We start from the raw sequence: 16360 nt of genomic DNA on the forward strand, positions 1-16360 counted from the left end.
ATCTGCCCAGTCTCATCCTCTCTCTTGTCTACACCTTCCACAAACCCACTTTTCCAAGGACCCTGCAAGCTGCCCCCTCACACTCTGCTCCTTGGGTCTGCTCCCGCCACACTCCACCCACGTTGTAGCCTGTCACACAGTTGCCCCCTGAGCACCACCTGCTTTCTGCTTGCAGGGGCAGAAATGCCACCCAAACAGAACCCAGTACTCTCCCCAGATGCAGCTGTGGGCAGCCTGCACAGACAGGCATCAGAGTGTCCAGGACTCCTGTGAACACGTGTCCAACATATGAGAGTTGATGCACTCACGTCAAACTAGAACAGGTCGTGGAGACCCCCGGCACGGACCTGACCCCAGCTGCCCTGCTCCCATGTCCTATCTTTCTTCCCATTCCTTGAGCATCCTTTCATACATCCTCTGGCTGGCTCCAGATAAGCTTCTCCATCCCAATATTTTATTATGAAAAAGTTCAAACATATAGAAAAGTTGAAAGAATTGTACAGTGATTAGCCATCCACCCATCCCTAGTATTTGTAGAAAATTCTACCAAAATACACAGTGTATTTGCTTTATCATCTATCTACCCATCTATCCATTCATTGCTGTATTTTTTGGCTCAGGCAGCCCACTCCAGTATTCTTGCCTGGAGAATCCCATGGACAGAGGAGCCTGGTAGGCCACAGTCCACGGGGTCGCAGAGTCAGACACGACTGAGCGACTTCACTTCCACTTTCTGCTCCTTGTCTTGCAGGCGTGGCTCTTCACTGACCATCTCATCCAGCAGCAGGGGAAGTGCCTCGCTGCCACCTCCACCTCTGTCTCCCCAGGATCCCTGGTCGTACTGCAGGCGTGCAACCCAAGAGAAGGCAGGCAGGTAAGCCTCCTTGCCCCCAGGCACAGGTTGACCAGCAACCCAGGGGAACATAGTGAAGGTGTGACATATAGATTCAAATAAGCCCTCCAGAGTGAGGACTGGGGATGCCTAAGCCAGTATCCAGGCAAGTCTGTTGTTTTCCTCATGAGGAAGTACTTTGGGTAAACAGTTGTTAAATGTCCATCCCGCATCCTGTGAGCTCCATGCGGGCTCACTATTTTTATCTTGTCAACACTGTATCCCTAGTCCCTGACAACCAGTACAGCCAAAACAAATGTGAGGTTTTACTGAGAACCTGTGCCAGGGGTTTTACGTAGATCATCTCATCTAATCCTCCCAGCAGCCCAGCAATCTGGCCCTTAGTGTGTGCATGTGTGCGTGCTAAGTCGCTTCAGTCATGTCTGACTCTTTGCGACCCCGTGGACTGTAGCCCGCCAGGTTCCTCTGTCCATGGGATTCTCCAGGCAAGAATACTAGAGTGGGTTGCCATGCCCTCCTCCTGGGGATCTCTCCAACCCAGAGATCAAATCTGCATCTCTTATGTCTCCCGCATTGGCAGGCAAGTTCTTTCCTCTAGCACCACCTGGAAGCCCCAGGCCCTAGTACTAACCCCATTTTAAAAGTGAAAAACTGAAGCTCCTTGAGTTTAAGAAACGTATCAGATCACACCGCTGTGAAGGGGTGGAGCTGAGATTCAAACCCAGTGTGACTCCTAAGGCCACAGTCCTGCCCCAGCACATAGTAGGTGTTCAGTAAGTATCTCCTGACTGATGGCTGGTTGGGGAAACTGAGACCCAACCATGGTGCTTTCCAAGCTGGCATGCCAGTATCCTGTGAACACTGCCTTTTCCTCTTGTCAAACTTTCACTTGCCCTGTTTTCACTAATCCTGGGAGACAGATCAGGCTCGCCTGTTGAGGAAGAAACAGATGCTCAGAGAGATGCAGTCACTTGCTCAGGGCACACAGCAGCCGACGACAGAGTCAGCCCTGCTCCATTCCTGGCTGGGAGGGCTGCTCATCTGCCCGGGAATGGACCAGAAGGCCAGAGTTCTGCTTCAGCCCCTCCTCTGCCCACCCCTTCCCGATAGCCCTCACTGTGCCTGATCCTGGCCAGCTTGCAGGGCATTGCAGGGGCAGGAGGGCGCCTGGCCTCTCAGTCAGCTGCCAGCGTTTTCTTATCTCCCCCTTTTCGATTGCATGGGTCAGTTCTTTCTTTAGGGATGACTGGCAGTTTGCTATTTCATTCTGGAAAAGCAACCAGATCCTTCCTCTCCCTCCAGCCTCCGTGTGTGTGTGTGTGCATGTGTGTGTGTCTGTGTGTGTGTATGAGAGAGAGGCTTGGGCGCCATGGTCTGCTCGCTGGCTGGGACACTGCAGCACATCCTGCCAGCCCCTTCCTTCACTGCCCCTGCAGGGATGTGTGTCTCCAGGGTCCCCTTCACCTGGGGTGCTGGCTTCTGTGAGAGTCAAGCCTTGAGCCCACTCCCACCTGCTCCTTGCTGAGGCCAAAGTCAAGGCAGTAGCTCTGAGGGCAGCCACCCCTCTCTGTGTTCCCCTTCATGCTGACCAGGACTCCTAGGAATCTCTTTGGCTACATTCCTTCTGCCCTGCAGGTCCTACAGGGCCCCCAACAGTGGAGCCCCTCTTCCAGAGGACAAGGGTGAGCAACTCTCCCACTACCAGTGACTTCTCAAGTCTGGGTCTCAGTTCCTAGTCCTCTGTTGACCCCGTTTCCGAGGCCACCTGGGTATCAGTTGTGGGAGAGATACCTGTGTAGAGTGGTGTCATCCTCTTCACCTCTCTGAGCCTCCATCTCCTCACTGATGAAATGAAGGGCTCCCTCCCTGCTGTCCCTTGTAGGGAATCTACAAGAACTGAGACTGTGGCGATGGAAGGGCACCATGAGATGGTATTTTTTCTCTGGCCAGGCTAGAACCTAGTGACCAGGAGACTCTGGGGGAGGGACCCCAAGACTGTCTGATGGCACCAACAGGAAATGAGAATCACATGATTTGGGGAGCACTTCCTCATGACTGATCGATTCAGTCTTTACATTCATTCTTCATAGAACAAAACTAGATGAAAGATGGATGAAAGAATGGCATGGCCCAGCATCGCCAGCCGGGGAATGTGGCCAGCCCCTCCCAGGGGGTCAGAGACTAGAAGACCACAGGCAGTAGGATGCTGTGAGTTCCAGAGGGACCAAAGGCCCTGTCCTGCCCACTGCCCAGGACCTTGAAGCCAGGAATCCCTCTCTACTGTGACCACATGGGCAAGAAAGACTGGTTCTCAGCGATCTGTATCCCCCAGCCCGCACTCCTAGGGGAAATCCAGACCCTGCAGCTCCGCCCCCACGCCTTCCGCCTTGTCTCCACCTCCCAGATGGTTCCCTTCTCTGCCCACGCTGTGTCCCCCTGCAACTGGGGCTGCTCATCTCCCTTCTAACTGTGGCTCCAGCAAGTACCTGGCCCCTCCCACCCAGAAACTAGGACCCCACCTGCAGCAGATCTTCAGCTGCAACCAAAGAGACTGCCTGTGTCTAAAGGGAAGCTGGAAAGGCAGATTTCTATGTGACGACTAAGCCAAACTTTAGATAAGCGCTGTGCAGGCCAAACAAAATCCACCTCTGGATTCCATTCAGCCTGTGGACCTCTGACTAGACAGTAACTTCATGCCAACCTATGGAAGCAAGAACACATCAGGAGGGCTGGGTTTAAAGCTTGTATGTGGGGTGCAGTGCTTCTTGTCTTTAGTGCAAAGGACACGGACTATTTAAATGGGACTGTGTCCTAGAGCCATTTACACCCATGTGTAGTGCGGGTACGGATGTTATTATTATTATTAATCCTTGTTTTTCTCTCCCCCGCCCCTTTTCTGCCTCTCCCCTCAGAGATGGAGGAGAAAAGCCTCTTTCATCCAGCATTCAGTCAGCGGCCTCTGCCTGGAGGCCAAGCCCGCCCAGCTGGTGACCAGCAAGTGCCAGGCCGACATCCCAGCCCAGCAGTGGCAGCTGTTGCCGCACACATGACCGTAGCCCCCGGCCTCCTGTACCTTTTGCATGAGACTTTGGGACCGGAAGGGGGTTGGGGTGGGGGAGTATAAAGCGGGCCGTCTCCATCTCGTCACATTTCTGCCGGAATCATCAGCCAACACCGCTGCCACGACACACGATGCTGCAAAGCTTGGACGGGGAGGACGCAGGGGGAATGCCCTGCTTGCTGTCCTGGCCACCACCTGGCCTTGCCTGGGGATAACTGGACTGCGACTGGGCAGCCTGGCCCTTTGTTACTGCCCTTCACCCTCCCAAGGCCTGGACAGTGGTTTGGGGCCTCTCCTCGTGGGCTGGGGAAAAGGAGGACTGCATTTCCCCCGAGTCTTGCTGGGCCCCGGGGGCCTGCCTGTGGGGTCGGGCACAAGAGGAGAGCGTGGGCAGCCGTGAACAGGAGGCAGGCGGAAGGCAGAGGGAGGGGCAGCCTGTGGGCAGGTGGGGAACAGGAAGAAGTGAGCCGCTCAGGGGTCTGTCCCAGGCAGGCGCTGGGTTGGGTGCGGGAGGGATGGGAGCCAGGGCCAAGGATGGGTGAGCTGCAGAAAGATGGGAACAGAAAAGCTGCAAAGCATGGAAAAGAATTGGTCTCGCCCGGGGGCCTAGTTCCTCCCAGGGCCCAGTGCCTCCAGTCCCGCGCTCTGCTTCCCACGTTCTCAGCAGGGCGCTGCAGGAGCACCTCCAGGGGCAGCCTCGGGACCCAGTTTATTAAACGGATCCCACTTCTGTTTGGATATGTGTCAAGACCAGACCTCTCCCTTGGGCCTTAAAGACCAGCGGGTTCCCGGAGCCCCTGCCTGGGCGCACCGGGTGGACCCCCATAAGGACAGGCACCACTGAGCAGCCCCGTCCTTCCCGCTAGTTTTTGACTCCTGCCTTCTCTAAAGCCCTTGCCTCTGTAAATACAGCATCATTATGGGGTCGGGGCGCAGGGCGGTAAGAACGGGGAGCATCGGTAAACCATGAGGACTAAGTCGTCCAGGCTGGACTCCCCACTGCCAGAGGGAGGCCCTTGGGGCTCGGCTACTGCAGCGGCCAGCAGGCTGGCTGGCAGCCCCAGTTTGTACAGAGTTCCCAGTTCCTTCTCACACCCACTGGGCCTCTCTCCCCCTCCCCCAGGGCCTGGTCTTGGAACCGCTTCTGCTATTAATATTTCCAACATTCCTCTTCCCCCGCCCCACTGGCTTAGGCCAAGTGATCTTAGGCAAAAGTCTGGTGATACCAGGATTCCTGCGGGGGGCGGCGGTGGGGGTTGTCTCCTACCCAAAGCAAATCAGCCTGGAATGCCTAAGGAGTTGATAGATTCTGGGGGGCCCAGGAATCTCCTGAAATGGTCCCCCAAATAGTGCATGTGTGTGCATATATGCACTGTCCTGGGGAGAGGATCCATGGACTGTCCCAGGTTCATACAGAGGCCTCTGGTCTCCGGAGGGTCTGGCTTTTTCTGGATTGGAGCTGCCGCGCCCCTCCCCTTCCCTAGTGTGCCTCAACTGCTTTGGCCCCGCTCCCTCTGCACAGCCTTGGGCTGTGGTCTGCCACACCCACCCTGGAGGGCTCTCAGTGGTTTCCTTTCACCTCCTGGCTCTCCGCAGTGCTCCTGGGCCTCAGCCTGCACCCCCTGCGCTCACAGCGAGGAGCCCTTGGCCCCCAGAGCCACACTTTTGCCATCCTCTGTGAGATGTTTATCCATCGCCATCTCCCTTGTGTGTGTGTCTACCCCGGCAGGTAGCGTGGGCCTTTGGGACGGGAATCTCGGGCCTCTCTTACTGAAAGTAAGAGGACTGCCATTCAGCCTTTCAGAGGGCCCCTTCCTTCCCTGTGATTGGACCGGGCTCAGCACCTGTCAGCCTCCTTTGGGACTCAGCCCTGTTCTGTTTTTGCTTTTCCTCTTCTTGACCAAAGCATGTGCCACTCGCTGTCCCTGAGGACCTCGTCTTTATGAAAAACACCTGGAATAAAACCACTTCTCACATGGGCATGTGCACCAGTGCCTTCCTTTCTGATTCCAGAGCCAGGCCCTTCAGCATCTCCCTCTCGCCCTGTATTCCAGAAAACTGAGCATGCTCAACTCTCACCTCCTCCTGCACTTGGTAGCTTGCTCCTCCACCTACGTCCCCCTCCGTGGGACCTCAGGGACTCCTGGACAACAGGCTGGCCGCCCTGGGGGAAGCCAGGAGATGGGGCAACTGGGACGGGAGCCCAGGCTCTTGTGACCTCATCATGGGACCCTACTTTGGGGCTTCGAAGTGGAAACCAAGGGGCTTCTCTGAATGCTTGTCTTTCGGTTTCTCCAGCCCTCTCTCCTTCCTTAGGTGCCAGCTGGTCCCTCTGAACTGCCCTTCCTCTCCCCTGCCACACAAGAAGGCAGCAGTAAAAATGCAGGTGGGGCAATTTTCCTAAGTAAGAACAGCGAGTCATTCCAGCATGAGTCTTACCACCCTAGCCTTGTTTGCTTGGGTAGCAGATGCTCTGTCTAATGTTTCCATAGAAACCAATGGAAAGCCCCCACCATTTCTGTGATCAGAAACTGAACCTACTCAGGTGAAAATAAGCACGGCCTCGGCGCACAGATCAACTGTAGTGGGCAGGCCAGCACGTGACTAAGCCTCCCAGGACACAGTCATTCTCACCCCCACCCCGACCTGGTCTCAGGGTGGCTCATTTGGGATTCTCCAGAACTGACCACCAGCCCCGATGGGCCCGGAGCAAAGCTCTGGCTGGTGACGGTTCCAAGCACACGACGTGGCTGCAGAGTCCGTCTGTCCCTCGTCCTCTCAAGGAGCTTAGCCCATGGCCTGTCGCCTTCTCGGGCCACCCTCCCGGCCTGGCTGAGTCAGTGTTCCTTCCATTTGGGTCTAGTTTCACTCCCACCCTTGAAGGGCTCTGGTGCTGGCTTCTCCTGAGCGGTGCTCTCTCTTGCCCTCCTCTAAGCCTCTCCAGAGGCCCGTTCTCTCTCTCACCCCATTCTCTCTCTCACCCTTCTCTTTTTTTCCCCTGGGAACTAAGGCTGTCTGCTGTTAAACAGCCTCTGGAGGATTCAGTAAAGCCCCGGGGCTGGCCATTAACCACGAACAGCCTTGGGCCTTAACGTAACCCGAACCCATCAGAAAAGAGGAGTCTTCCAGAGCACCCAGGGAGGGGAGGCGGGGAGGGGAGTCTGCGTGGGGCCAGCAGCAAGGGGTTCTCCGTCCCTGGCCTCTGTGACTTGCCTTCACAAAGGCTTCTCTTGGAGAGACTCCTGGCTCCCCCCGGATGGGTATCTTCGCTCACCGCTAGGAGAATATTACCCAGGCAACATCTCCGTCCTCCCATGGGTCTGGCGCCCTCAGGCCTGCGGAGGATGGTTTCCAGTGGGGTGTGGTCCTCTTCCCACCAAAGAAACAGGAAAGGAGACCTGGAGAGGAAGGGCAGGAGTTCACGGTGTCCACAACTTTATCCTCGTGAATGTTCTCAGTGTCTGTGGTATTTCTCAGTCCCCTGCGACGGTCTCTTTCCTCCTCAGAACAGGAAAGGGGGGGACCCAGGCAGCTTCTCTCATCTTAAAAGGTCTTCACCGTCAGGCTCTTAGCAAAGACCTTGCAGTGGAGCAGGGAGGGGCCACTCTGTCCTGACCTGGCAGTTGGGCTGCGGGCAGCTGAGCTGGGTGGAGGCTTTGGAGAGCTGGGAAGGGTGTAGCAGGAGTGGGGACCCAGAGACCCCAGTCAGCCTGGAGCCATGCCAGTCTGCCACTAGCTAGCTGAAGAGTTACTTCATCTCCCAGCCTTGGTTTCCTCCTTTGTGAAATGGGTTCACTCATAGCTCTTGAGGGTTTTGTGAGGACTGGTTTATTTAATGACCACGAAGTACCCGGCCCTTTATACTGCTTAGTAAGTGTGTGTTATTGCTGCTATTAACAAGCATTTTCTGAGTGCCCGCTGCATGTCAGGCACTTTGCCAAGGGTGAGGACACAAATGTAAACAAGACAGAAGCGTTCTAGAACTGTTGTTCTAGCAGAGGAGATGGACAGATACAGGCATGCGTGCGTGCTGTCTCTTCAGTCATGTCTGACTCTCTGCGACCCTATGGACTGTAGCCTGCCAGGCATCTCTGTCCGCGGAATCCTCCAGGCAAGAATATTGGAGTGGGTTGCATTTCCTTCTCCAGGGGATCTTCCCAACCCAGGGATTGAACCCAGGTCTCCTGCGTTGCAGGTGGATTCTTTACCATCTGAGCCGCCGGGGAAGCCCGGACAGATACGTAGGTACTAGATGATAAAACCACAGGGGAGGCAGGAGCTATGGGAGCACCACAGAGGGGCCTGGGAGCCAGGGAGTCATAATGCTTCCTGAGTAGCTGGGCTCTACACCGACATGACCTTCTGGGCTTTACCTGTCTCGGGCCAGGTAAAGCGTGGGCTGGGTGAGGCCTGATAAAGCCAGCGGGCCATACTGGCCAGCCGGAGGAGGCTCAGCGGGAATTACCCAGTGGTCTTGACTTTTTCCCCCAGTGCATGCAGCATGGTGATGCTGTGGACCAGGCTATAATCAGAGAAGAATTCTAGATAGAACTACGGGAGCCATTTAAACCCAAACAGATGTGTCTTCTTCTTCTTGAGCCAGTGACTATTCCTCCAGGGCTCAGTTTTCTCAGTCTGGGGAGGGCCAAGGAAAAGGTGGGAAGAGATGGCCTGGAAAATTCAGTGATCCTTATATGGAGAGAATGAATACAAATGACCGGGCAGGTGTTCAGAAAGACTCGATTTCTTCTTGCTGTCTTGCTCCCTGGTTCTGGTTATCTCTGACCCCTTAAGCAATCTGAAAATCAGACCTGTCTTTCAACAATTCTTCTTTCAAATAAGTTGTCTGTCAAGGTGCATCCAGATAACCTGCTGGAATCACCTGTGCTTGTAAGTGTGCTTGTGTCCAGGCTCCCACCTAGATCTGCTGACTCCCAGTTTCATCTGTGTGATGACGGGTGCCCCAGGCGACACTATGGTCATCAAGTTTGTACTGCTCTGAAGTGGGGGGGAGTGTGGAGTGGGGAAGCCGTGCTGGGGAGAGTCAGGCCAGCTGGCTGCAGACTGTGCACGCTGAATACACTGGCCCTCGACCTCACTGCGAGAGGAAGAGGCCAAGGGGAAGGCACGCGGCCCCTTGGACTCCCTGGGAGCCGGATGAATGTGGAGACCAGGTTTGGGGGCCAGAGCAGAGCCAGAACCTGCTCCCCCTTAAGGAGAAATGCCCCCAGCTGGGAAGGAGAGTCCAGAACCAGGAGAGGAGTCAAGGGGCCTCGCTGGGGCCTCTGCCACCATCTGGGTGAGAAGCGGCTGTCAGCAAGCCAGGAGGCTTTCTGAGGCCCATGTGGCTTGAAGGCCCCCAGCCCTCTAGGGCAGTTGCAGAGCTCCAGGCTCCTCTGCTTCCGGTCAAGGATGGCTCTAGCCCCGATGGACGCTGCTCTCCAGAGCCTGTTCTCCCTAGGGGTGGGAGTGTCGGCGGTTGTTAAGGTGAAATCAGGTCACAGTGAGAAAATGGGAGCTCCCACCCACCGTCCCTCACCCTGCAATCCAGCCAAACTGTCCTGCGTCCTGTTTCTGGAAATTGTAGCTTGTCTTCTCCTGTTTGTACTTTTGTGTTCCTTCTACCCTCTACTTATCCCCGTGGATCAAATGCTACCCATTTTCCAGACAAATGCTGCTTCTGTAAGGAAACCTGCCCTACCTTCCACCTGCCTGAAAACATCTCTCTGGACTGTTTCTTCAGTATCTTGAATGTTCCTCTCTGGCTGCAGTGAGCACCTTCTTCCTTATGCCTCCTTAATGCCGGTGATCTTGTCTTCTCTCTTCTATTGAAGCGTGACTATAGGACCTGTGTCTGCTTCAGCCTCGTACTTCCCACAGCCGGATCCCAGAGCCTGGTTCTTGGACTCCCGGTAAATGCTGGCTTGTTGAATGAATGAAATGAAAGATTGTAGCTGGGTTTTGCTTGCTTTTTTTTGTGAGTGATAAGGTGTTTTTGCATTTAGGAATCAGAACATTGCATTCAGAAAGCACCCAATCTGTATTTGTTCATTTTTTCTCTCACTTTTCTTTAAAAGCTTGGCATCTTCACAGCTCCACGCTTCCTGCTTATTAGTCTCTGAGCCCCACAAAATGAAACACGGAGGACGCGGGGGGCATTTCCTGGGATCGAGCATTTCCTGGGATCCCAGAACAGAACAGGGCTACCACGTGAGTTTTCTCATTTCGTGCCCACGCTTCCGTGAGGTAGGTTCTGGTGTGACCTCTTTAGGGATGAGGCAGTGGGGGCTCAGTCAGGAGAAGAAACTTGCCCAAGGACAAATAGCAAGGTTTAAACTCAGTTCCACAGAAGTGGTCCCACAGACCAGCAGCATCTGCAATGTGTGGGAACTTACTAGAAATGCAGACTCTTGAACTCCACCCAGACCTATTAAATCAGAAATCCTGGGAGTGGCGTCCAGCCATCTAAGTTTAACAAGCCCCTGGGGCATTCTCATGCACACTCGGGTTTGAGAGCCACTGGTTTGATGACTGAGATGGTTCCTGGTGTCCTCCTGGAGGGCGTGGGTTACCACCTGGCACCGAGGGTCAGAGAGCTGACACTGTGTGCGGCAGGCCTGGCCTCTGCTAAGCAGGCTGCAGAGCTCTGGGCTGTGATGGATGACTCTGGGGCAGAGGGTGGGTGGGCACAAGCCTGGGCCATGGCTTGCCGCTGAGCCAGATGCCGCATGCCAACCTTGCTCTGTGTGATTTATGAGTTTCTTCCCCAGTACCAATCACACATGGCTGACTTGGTTACAGAAGAGTTTCTACTCCAGAAGATTCATTAATCAGGAAATCAGCGCTACACCTCCCAAGCCTACAGGATGGGCATACTTTTTACCATGAGTTATACAATTAAGTCCTTTTTATGGATCAGCCAACTGATGACATTCATAGCCAATGTGTGTGCGTGTGTGTGTGTGTGTGTGTGTTAGTCACTCAGTCATGTCCGACTCTTTGTGACCCCATGGACGATAGCTCTCCAGGCTCCTCTGTTCAAGGAATTCTCCAGGCAAGAATACTGGAGTGGGTTGCCATTCCCTTCTCCAAGGGATCTTCCCAAACCAGGGACTGAACCCGGGTCTCCCACATTACAGGCAGATTCTTTACCATCTGAGCCACCAGTGAAGCCCCTCCATAGCCAATACTATCACTTATCCACCAGTGACTGAGTCACACATTTCAACTTCTTTAATCCTAACAACAACTCTATCAGGTAGGTGTTTTATTATCACCCCATTTACAAACTAGGAAATTAAAGCCCAGAGAGGTTAACATACCTGCCCAAGATTACCCAGCTAAGTCAGAGGTAGAGCCAGAATTTGAACTCATGAAGTCTGACCCAGGGTCCAGGCTTCTTCCTGCCCTTCATTGCCTTTCACATTTTAGTTCATATCCTTGTACCAACTTCTGTATTTTTGTTTTGCCATCTTGCAGTTAAGGAAAGTAAGCTCCCTTGTAAAGCTCTTAGTCTTATCCCAGATCCCAAATTTTGTCCCCCTACACCCGCATCCTTCCATGGCTGATTCTTAGACACCAAAGAGGTAGGGCAGGCTGGGGTTGGCTCTACTATCACCTTCTACAGATGTAGACACAGGTTGAGAGGCTGAGACACCCAGAGTCACAAGGTAGGAAACTGGGAGCCTCAGGACACCTGAGAACACAACGTTCCGTGACGCAGCAACGGGCAATTGGTGACGGCTCTGCCTGGTGCCAAGTGTCAGGAAGGTGAGACCCCCCTGAAAGACCTAGCCCCCCAGGCCAGGGCTCTTTGCTACATACACTGTCTGCTGTCTCCCTGCATCCTGACCAGGACTATTTCCATGTGCTTTCCTGGCCTTAAGGTTCTTTGTTCTGCATTATTGATCCTTAGACGCTAGTCTTGTGCCTGGTCAGGCGGCCCCTCCTTTTGCACACCAGACTCTGTGGCTTCGTCCAGCTGGGCTGAGGACTTGGTTCTTTGCGGAGCCCGGTAGGTTCATCCACAGTTTTCACCAGGCACCTGGGTCTTTGTATGCTCATCAAGCAGCTGGGCTTATTTTAAATTTATAACCAAGTGTGTCCATCCCGGTTATTTCTTGGCTGCTATATTGTGCAACAGCAGGGGTGGAGAGGAGCATCCCGGCCTGGCAGGAAGAGAACGACCGCTCCAGCTCTGGCTCAGCCCTTTATGAGCCAGGTAATCTCCAGCAAGCGGCTTAGGCTTCCTGAGCCTCAGGGTCCTCAACTGAAAAACGGGGGTGATGTGGGTGAAGGTCAAATGAGAAGATGTCTGTGGTCAGGTCCCAGACTAGAAAGCACGTACAGCCATCCAGGAATGATAGGGGAGTGTTTTTTGGACCCTGGGGCAGGCCAGAATGGCCAGACACCAAGGCTGTGGATTTCCCAGCTGCTAAGGACATTTTCCAGCCATCAGGACAAGACCTGAAGCTTCTCTGCTGGGGCACGTGGGAGAGGGAAGCCAACCAGGAAAAGAGGAGAAGCAGAATCTCAGCATCCACTTTGTTCCTGGCTGGACCTTGCTGATATGGCTCCAAAACCTTTCTGGTGGCACTTGCTTTGACCTTCAAGAAGTAGAGAAAGCCAATTCAGCAGCGGGCTTGATATTTCAACAAGGATTTGAGAAGCTTCAGACTGGTGGGGAAGGCAGGATGGGAAGCCCGAGGGAGGGTTGCGAAGCAGAAGCGGGGTTCCACCTGGGGTCCTCAGAGCAAAGCTGCCCCTCTCATCGGCATCCCCTGGCTGACATGCACCAGGGCTTGTGGGGTGTGCCGCTTAGAGCAGAGGCGATGGGGGTTGTGATGACCAGGGTCCTCTGTCTGCAGAAGCCACACAGGGCACAGCCTCGCCACTCTCGGCAGGCCTGAGGGAGAGTAACAGGGCCACCCCTTGAGAAGACCCCACAGATCCTGATTACACAGAGGAAGCCCCTGTGTCCCTGTTGGGAAGCTGCTTCCCAGCCCAGGGTCCACTCTGCCCGGTAAGGTGGCCCAGCTGTTCCTCTGGCTAACTGGGCAACCTGCCCCAAGTCAGCTCACCTCTCTGAACCTCAGTCCCCTACCTGGTAAAACAGTGATGAAACTACCTGCTTCTGAGGGATGTAGTGAGAGCTGAACGAGGTGACATTTGTGAATGGGCCGGAATAAACAAAGAAAACGGGGCATGGTGTTTACAGGGGTGTCCAAAGCCTGTGAGGGAAGAAGTGTTAGTCTTGTTTGCAGCTGGACCCCCAGAGTTTGACGCAGAGGATGTGGTCAATGCTGCTGCTAAGTCACTTCAGTCGTGTCCGACTCTGTGTGACCCCATGGACGGCAGCCTACCAGGCTCCCCTGTCCCTGGGATTCTCCAGGCAAGAACACTGGAGCGGGTTGCCATTTCCTTCTCCAGTGCATGAAAGTGAAAAGTGAAAGTGAAGTCGCTCAGTCCTGTCCAACTCTTAGCGACCCCATGGACTGCAGCCTACCAGGCTCCTCCGTCCATGGGATTTTCCAGGCAACAGTACTGGAGTGGGGTGCCAATGTGGTCAATAAGTGTTCATAAATGAATGAATGAATGAGTGCAGCTCTGTGTGAGGCAAACAAGTCTCCCTGGGAAGCCCTTGATTCCATCCTCAGCCCCAGCCCTGGTCCAGATTTCCCAGGACTACAAAAGGGTACATGTGCTCAAGATAGGTATGTGTCAGAATTGCACAGTTTGCAGGTAGAGGAGTCCGGGCAGGCACTGATCTGAGAGATGGACAAAGGATGTAATTCATGGGCAAGAAAGCTGGGAACTTCCCTGAGATTCTCCGCCTTCATCCCTAGCCGCTGGGGGAGGAGCCTTCCTAAAGGTTCCTGGGGGTCGGTATTTCCTCCTCTTACTTTGAGTCAGGGCTATATTCGAATCACCTGACTTTCTTCCATTCCCACTAGAATGCAAATCGCATGAAGATAGAGACAGCGCCTAGCACAGCACCTAGCGCATGTAGATGCTCAAGAAGTGCTTGTTGAATGAATGAACAAGAGCAAGAAGGCTGCTGTTCTCTCTATTCTGAGAGGGTAGTCTTAGCAGGGTTGGAGGGGGCATGTCAATTGTTCTCAGCTTTCTTATATAATATGGTTATTGATTTGGGTTTTCAAGGAATCAGGCGAGGTTTGACCAGAGAGAACACTTTTTCAGCAGGCATGGGGAGACCTAGTATTTGGACGTTAATGCCAAATCAGTGCTTGATTAAACAGACAACGAATGTGAGAACAAGGATAATACAGCAGAGATAATGCAGCAAATTCAGATGGGGATCACCTACCTTGTTAGAAAACTGCCTTACATACTAATGAATTCATTAAAGGCTAAGTCAGTGAGAACTGCAGCTTTGGGATTAAGGTTTTAGTTTAAACTGCCAGCAGAGAGAAACTGACAAAGGCTTCTCTGTGGTCGAAGCCCTGGTCTTCTTGAAGCTTTTGCCCAGGGCCATGTCTCGGATCCTGGTGTTGGAGTCCTTAGTTTATTTGCATACAAATTGCAAACATCTACAAAGTCTTTGCTCAAGCAATTTTTGAGTAAAATATTATTGCTTCCCTGAAGGATATAATTCCTTGGTTTTTCTCCTCAATATTCATCTCACTTAGCAGTCACTCACATTGACCCAGATTTTCCACCCCTGGAGTGTACAGGAGTGGGAGGAGCCAAAGGAAGGTGGAGCAAAGAAAGGCGTGGCTGGTTGGGCCATGGAACCTGCCTTATAGAACATGCAGGATGGGACTTAAGTGGTTCTTTTTTTAAAAGACTTTTTATGTGGATCATCTTAAAATCTTTATTGAATTTGTTAACATTATTGCTTCTGTTTTTTATGTTTTTTGGTTTTTCAGCCTTGAGGCAGGGAATGAACCCATACTCCCTGCACTGGAAGGAGTCTTAACCACTGAACAGCAAAGGAAGTCCCCAGACCTAAGTGTTTTAAGTATTATTTCATTTGATTCTCAAGCCAACTCTCTGGGAGTTGACCTTATTATTATCTTTATTTGTAAGGAGGAAATCAAGTTTAGGAGATGTTATGTGAGTTGTGCTCAAGGTCACAGAGCTAGGAAACAGCAGGACCAGGACTCCAAGAATGATTGGCTCCAGAATGATATCCTTGAATCATACTATCTCTGTACATCACTTACCCTTTACAGAGCTCTAAATGTACCAGGCAGTCACCTAATGCATAAACTGCTAAGAATCTCAAAAACAGTGACAGCAGTGTGGGGTCTTTCTAAGCATAGCTCCCTGAACAACTGCATACACTGCACACCCATAAAGCTGGTCCTGAGTCGGGGTTCCGAGTGGAAACATGTCTGTTTCGTCTTGGAACCCGGCATTAAGTCTGGCACATGACAGACATTTAGACTGTTGGCTAACTGAACGAAGCAATGCAATAAATATTCATCTACTACTATATACCAAGCCATGCTCTAGGCACAGGGAATATAGCAGTGAGCAATACCTACAAGGTCCCTGACCCTCCAGGACATACATTCTAGAGGGAGAGAAAAACAAGTAACCCACAAGATGTATCAGATTATTCAGAGATGCTGATAGGTGTTACACATAAGTCAATAGGGCCTATGTGATTGAGTTACTAGGAGGGTAAAGGCTTCTATTAAATAGGACAGGAGTTAGCACTGATTTAAGACGTGAGTGCTAGGAGGCAGCCAGAGGAAGAGCATTCTGGCAGAGGGAGTAGTGAGTGTAAGGCTTTTCACTTGGCCAGAATGAAAGAAACAGGTAACTAGGGGATGCCCCTGTACCGGGGTTTCCTGTGTGATGAGCTAGAGTCTTGAGCTCTGCCTGCTACCTTCCTGTCTGTCTCATTTTGTTCTGCTCCCCCTTTCCAGTCACTTTGCCAGTCTTTACTCCACTGTTTTGGTTTTTTATATTTATTTTTTGGACTGTCTTCGTTGGTCTTCACTGGTCTTCGTTGCTGTGAGGGTTTCCCTCTAGTTACGGTGTGCAGTGGGTACTCTCTATTTGTGGTGGTGGGTTCATGGGTGCACAGGCTTCTGTAGTTGCGGCACGTGGGCTGACTGCCTGCAGTTCAAGGACTTCTAGAGCACAGGCTCAATAGTTGTGGCACATGGGCTTAGTTGTTCTCAGCATGTGGGATATTCCCGGATCAGGGATCAAACCCATGTCTCCTGCCTTGGCAGGTGGATTCCTTACCACCGATCCAACTTCTCCCTGCTTAGGGCCTTTGCACTGCAGAGCCTCTGCCTGTTACCTGCTTCCCTCACTCTGATTGGCTGGCTCCTTCTCATTTTTCAGATCACAGCATAATGTCAAGCTTTAAAGGAGGGTCTCTGCCTCTGCAAGCTCAAGTAACTTGAAATATTATTTTCTCTCAAAAAACCCTGATGATTTCCTTCATAGTAATAGCCACATTAGTT

General features: G+C 52.8%; 1 protein-coding gene across 1 annotated transcript in view; it reads left to right on the forward strand.

The window, feature by feature from the left end:
• GALNT16 (polypeptide N-acetylgalactosaminyltransferase 16) overlaps positions 1 to 5890 on the forward strand; it is a 101709-nt gene extending 95819 nt beyond the window's left edge. The window contains exons 14-15 of the mRNA XM_019969114.2: positions 752 to 874; positions 3766 to 5890. Of these exons, the coding sequence (XP_019824673.2) occupies positions 752 to 874; positions 3766 to 3903 (261 nt within the window). The 3' untranslated portion in view covers positions 3904 to 5890. The remainder of the gene's footprint in view (positions 1 to 751; positions 875 to 3765) is intronic.
• The last annotated feature ends 10470 nt before the right edge of the window (positions 5891 to 16360 follow it).

This window comes from Bos indicus, chromosome 10, assembly GCF_029378745.1.
Source record: "Bos indicus isolate NIAB-ARS_2022 breed Sahiwal x Tharparkar chromosome 10, NIAB-ARS_B.indTharparkar_mat_pri_1.0, whole genome shotgun sequence".
Taxonomy (NCBI): Eukaryota; Metazoa; Chordata; class Mammalia; order Artiodactyla; family Bovidae; genus Bos; species Bos indicus.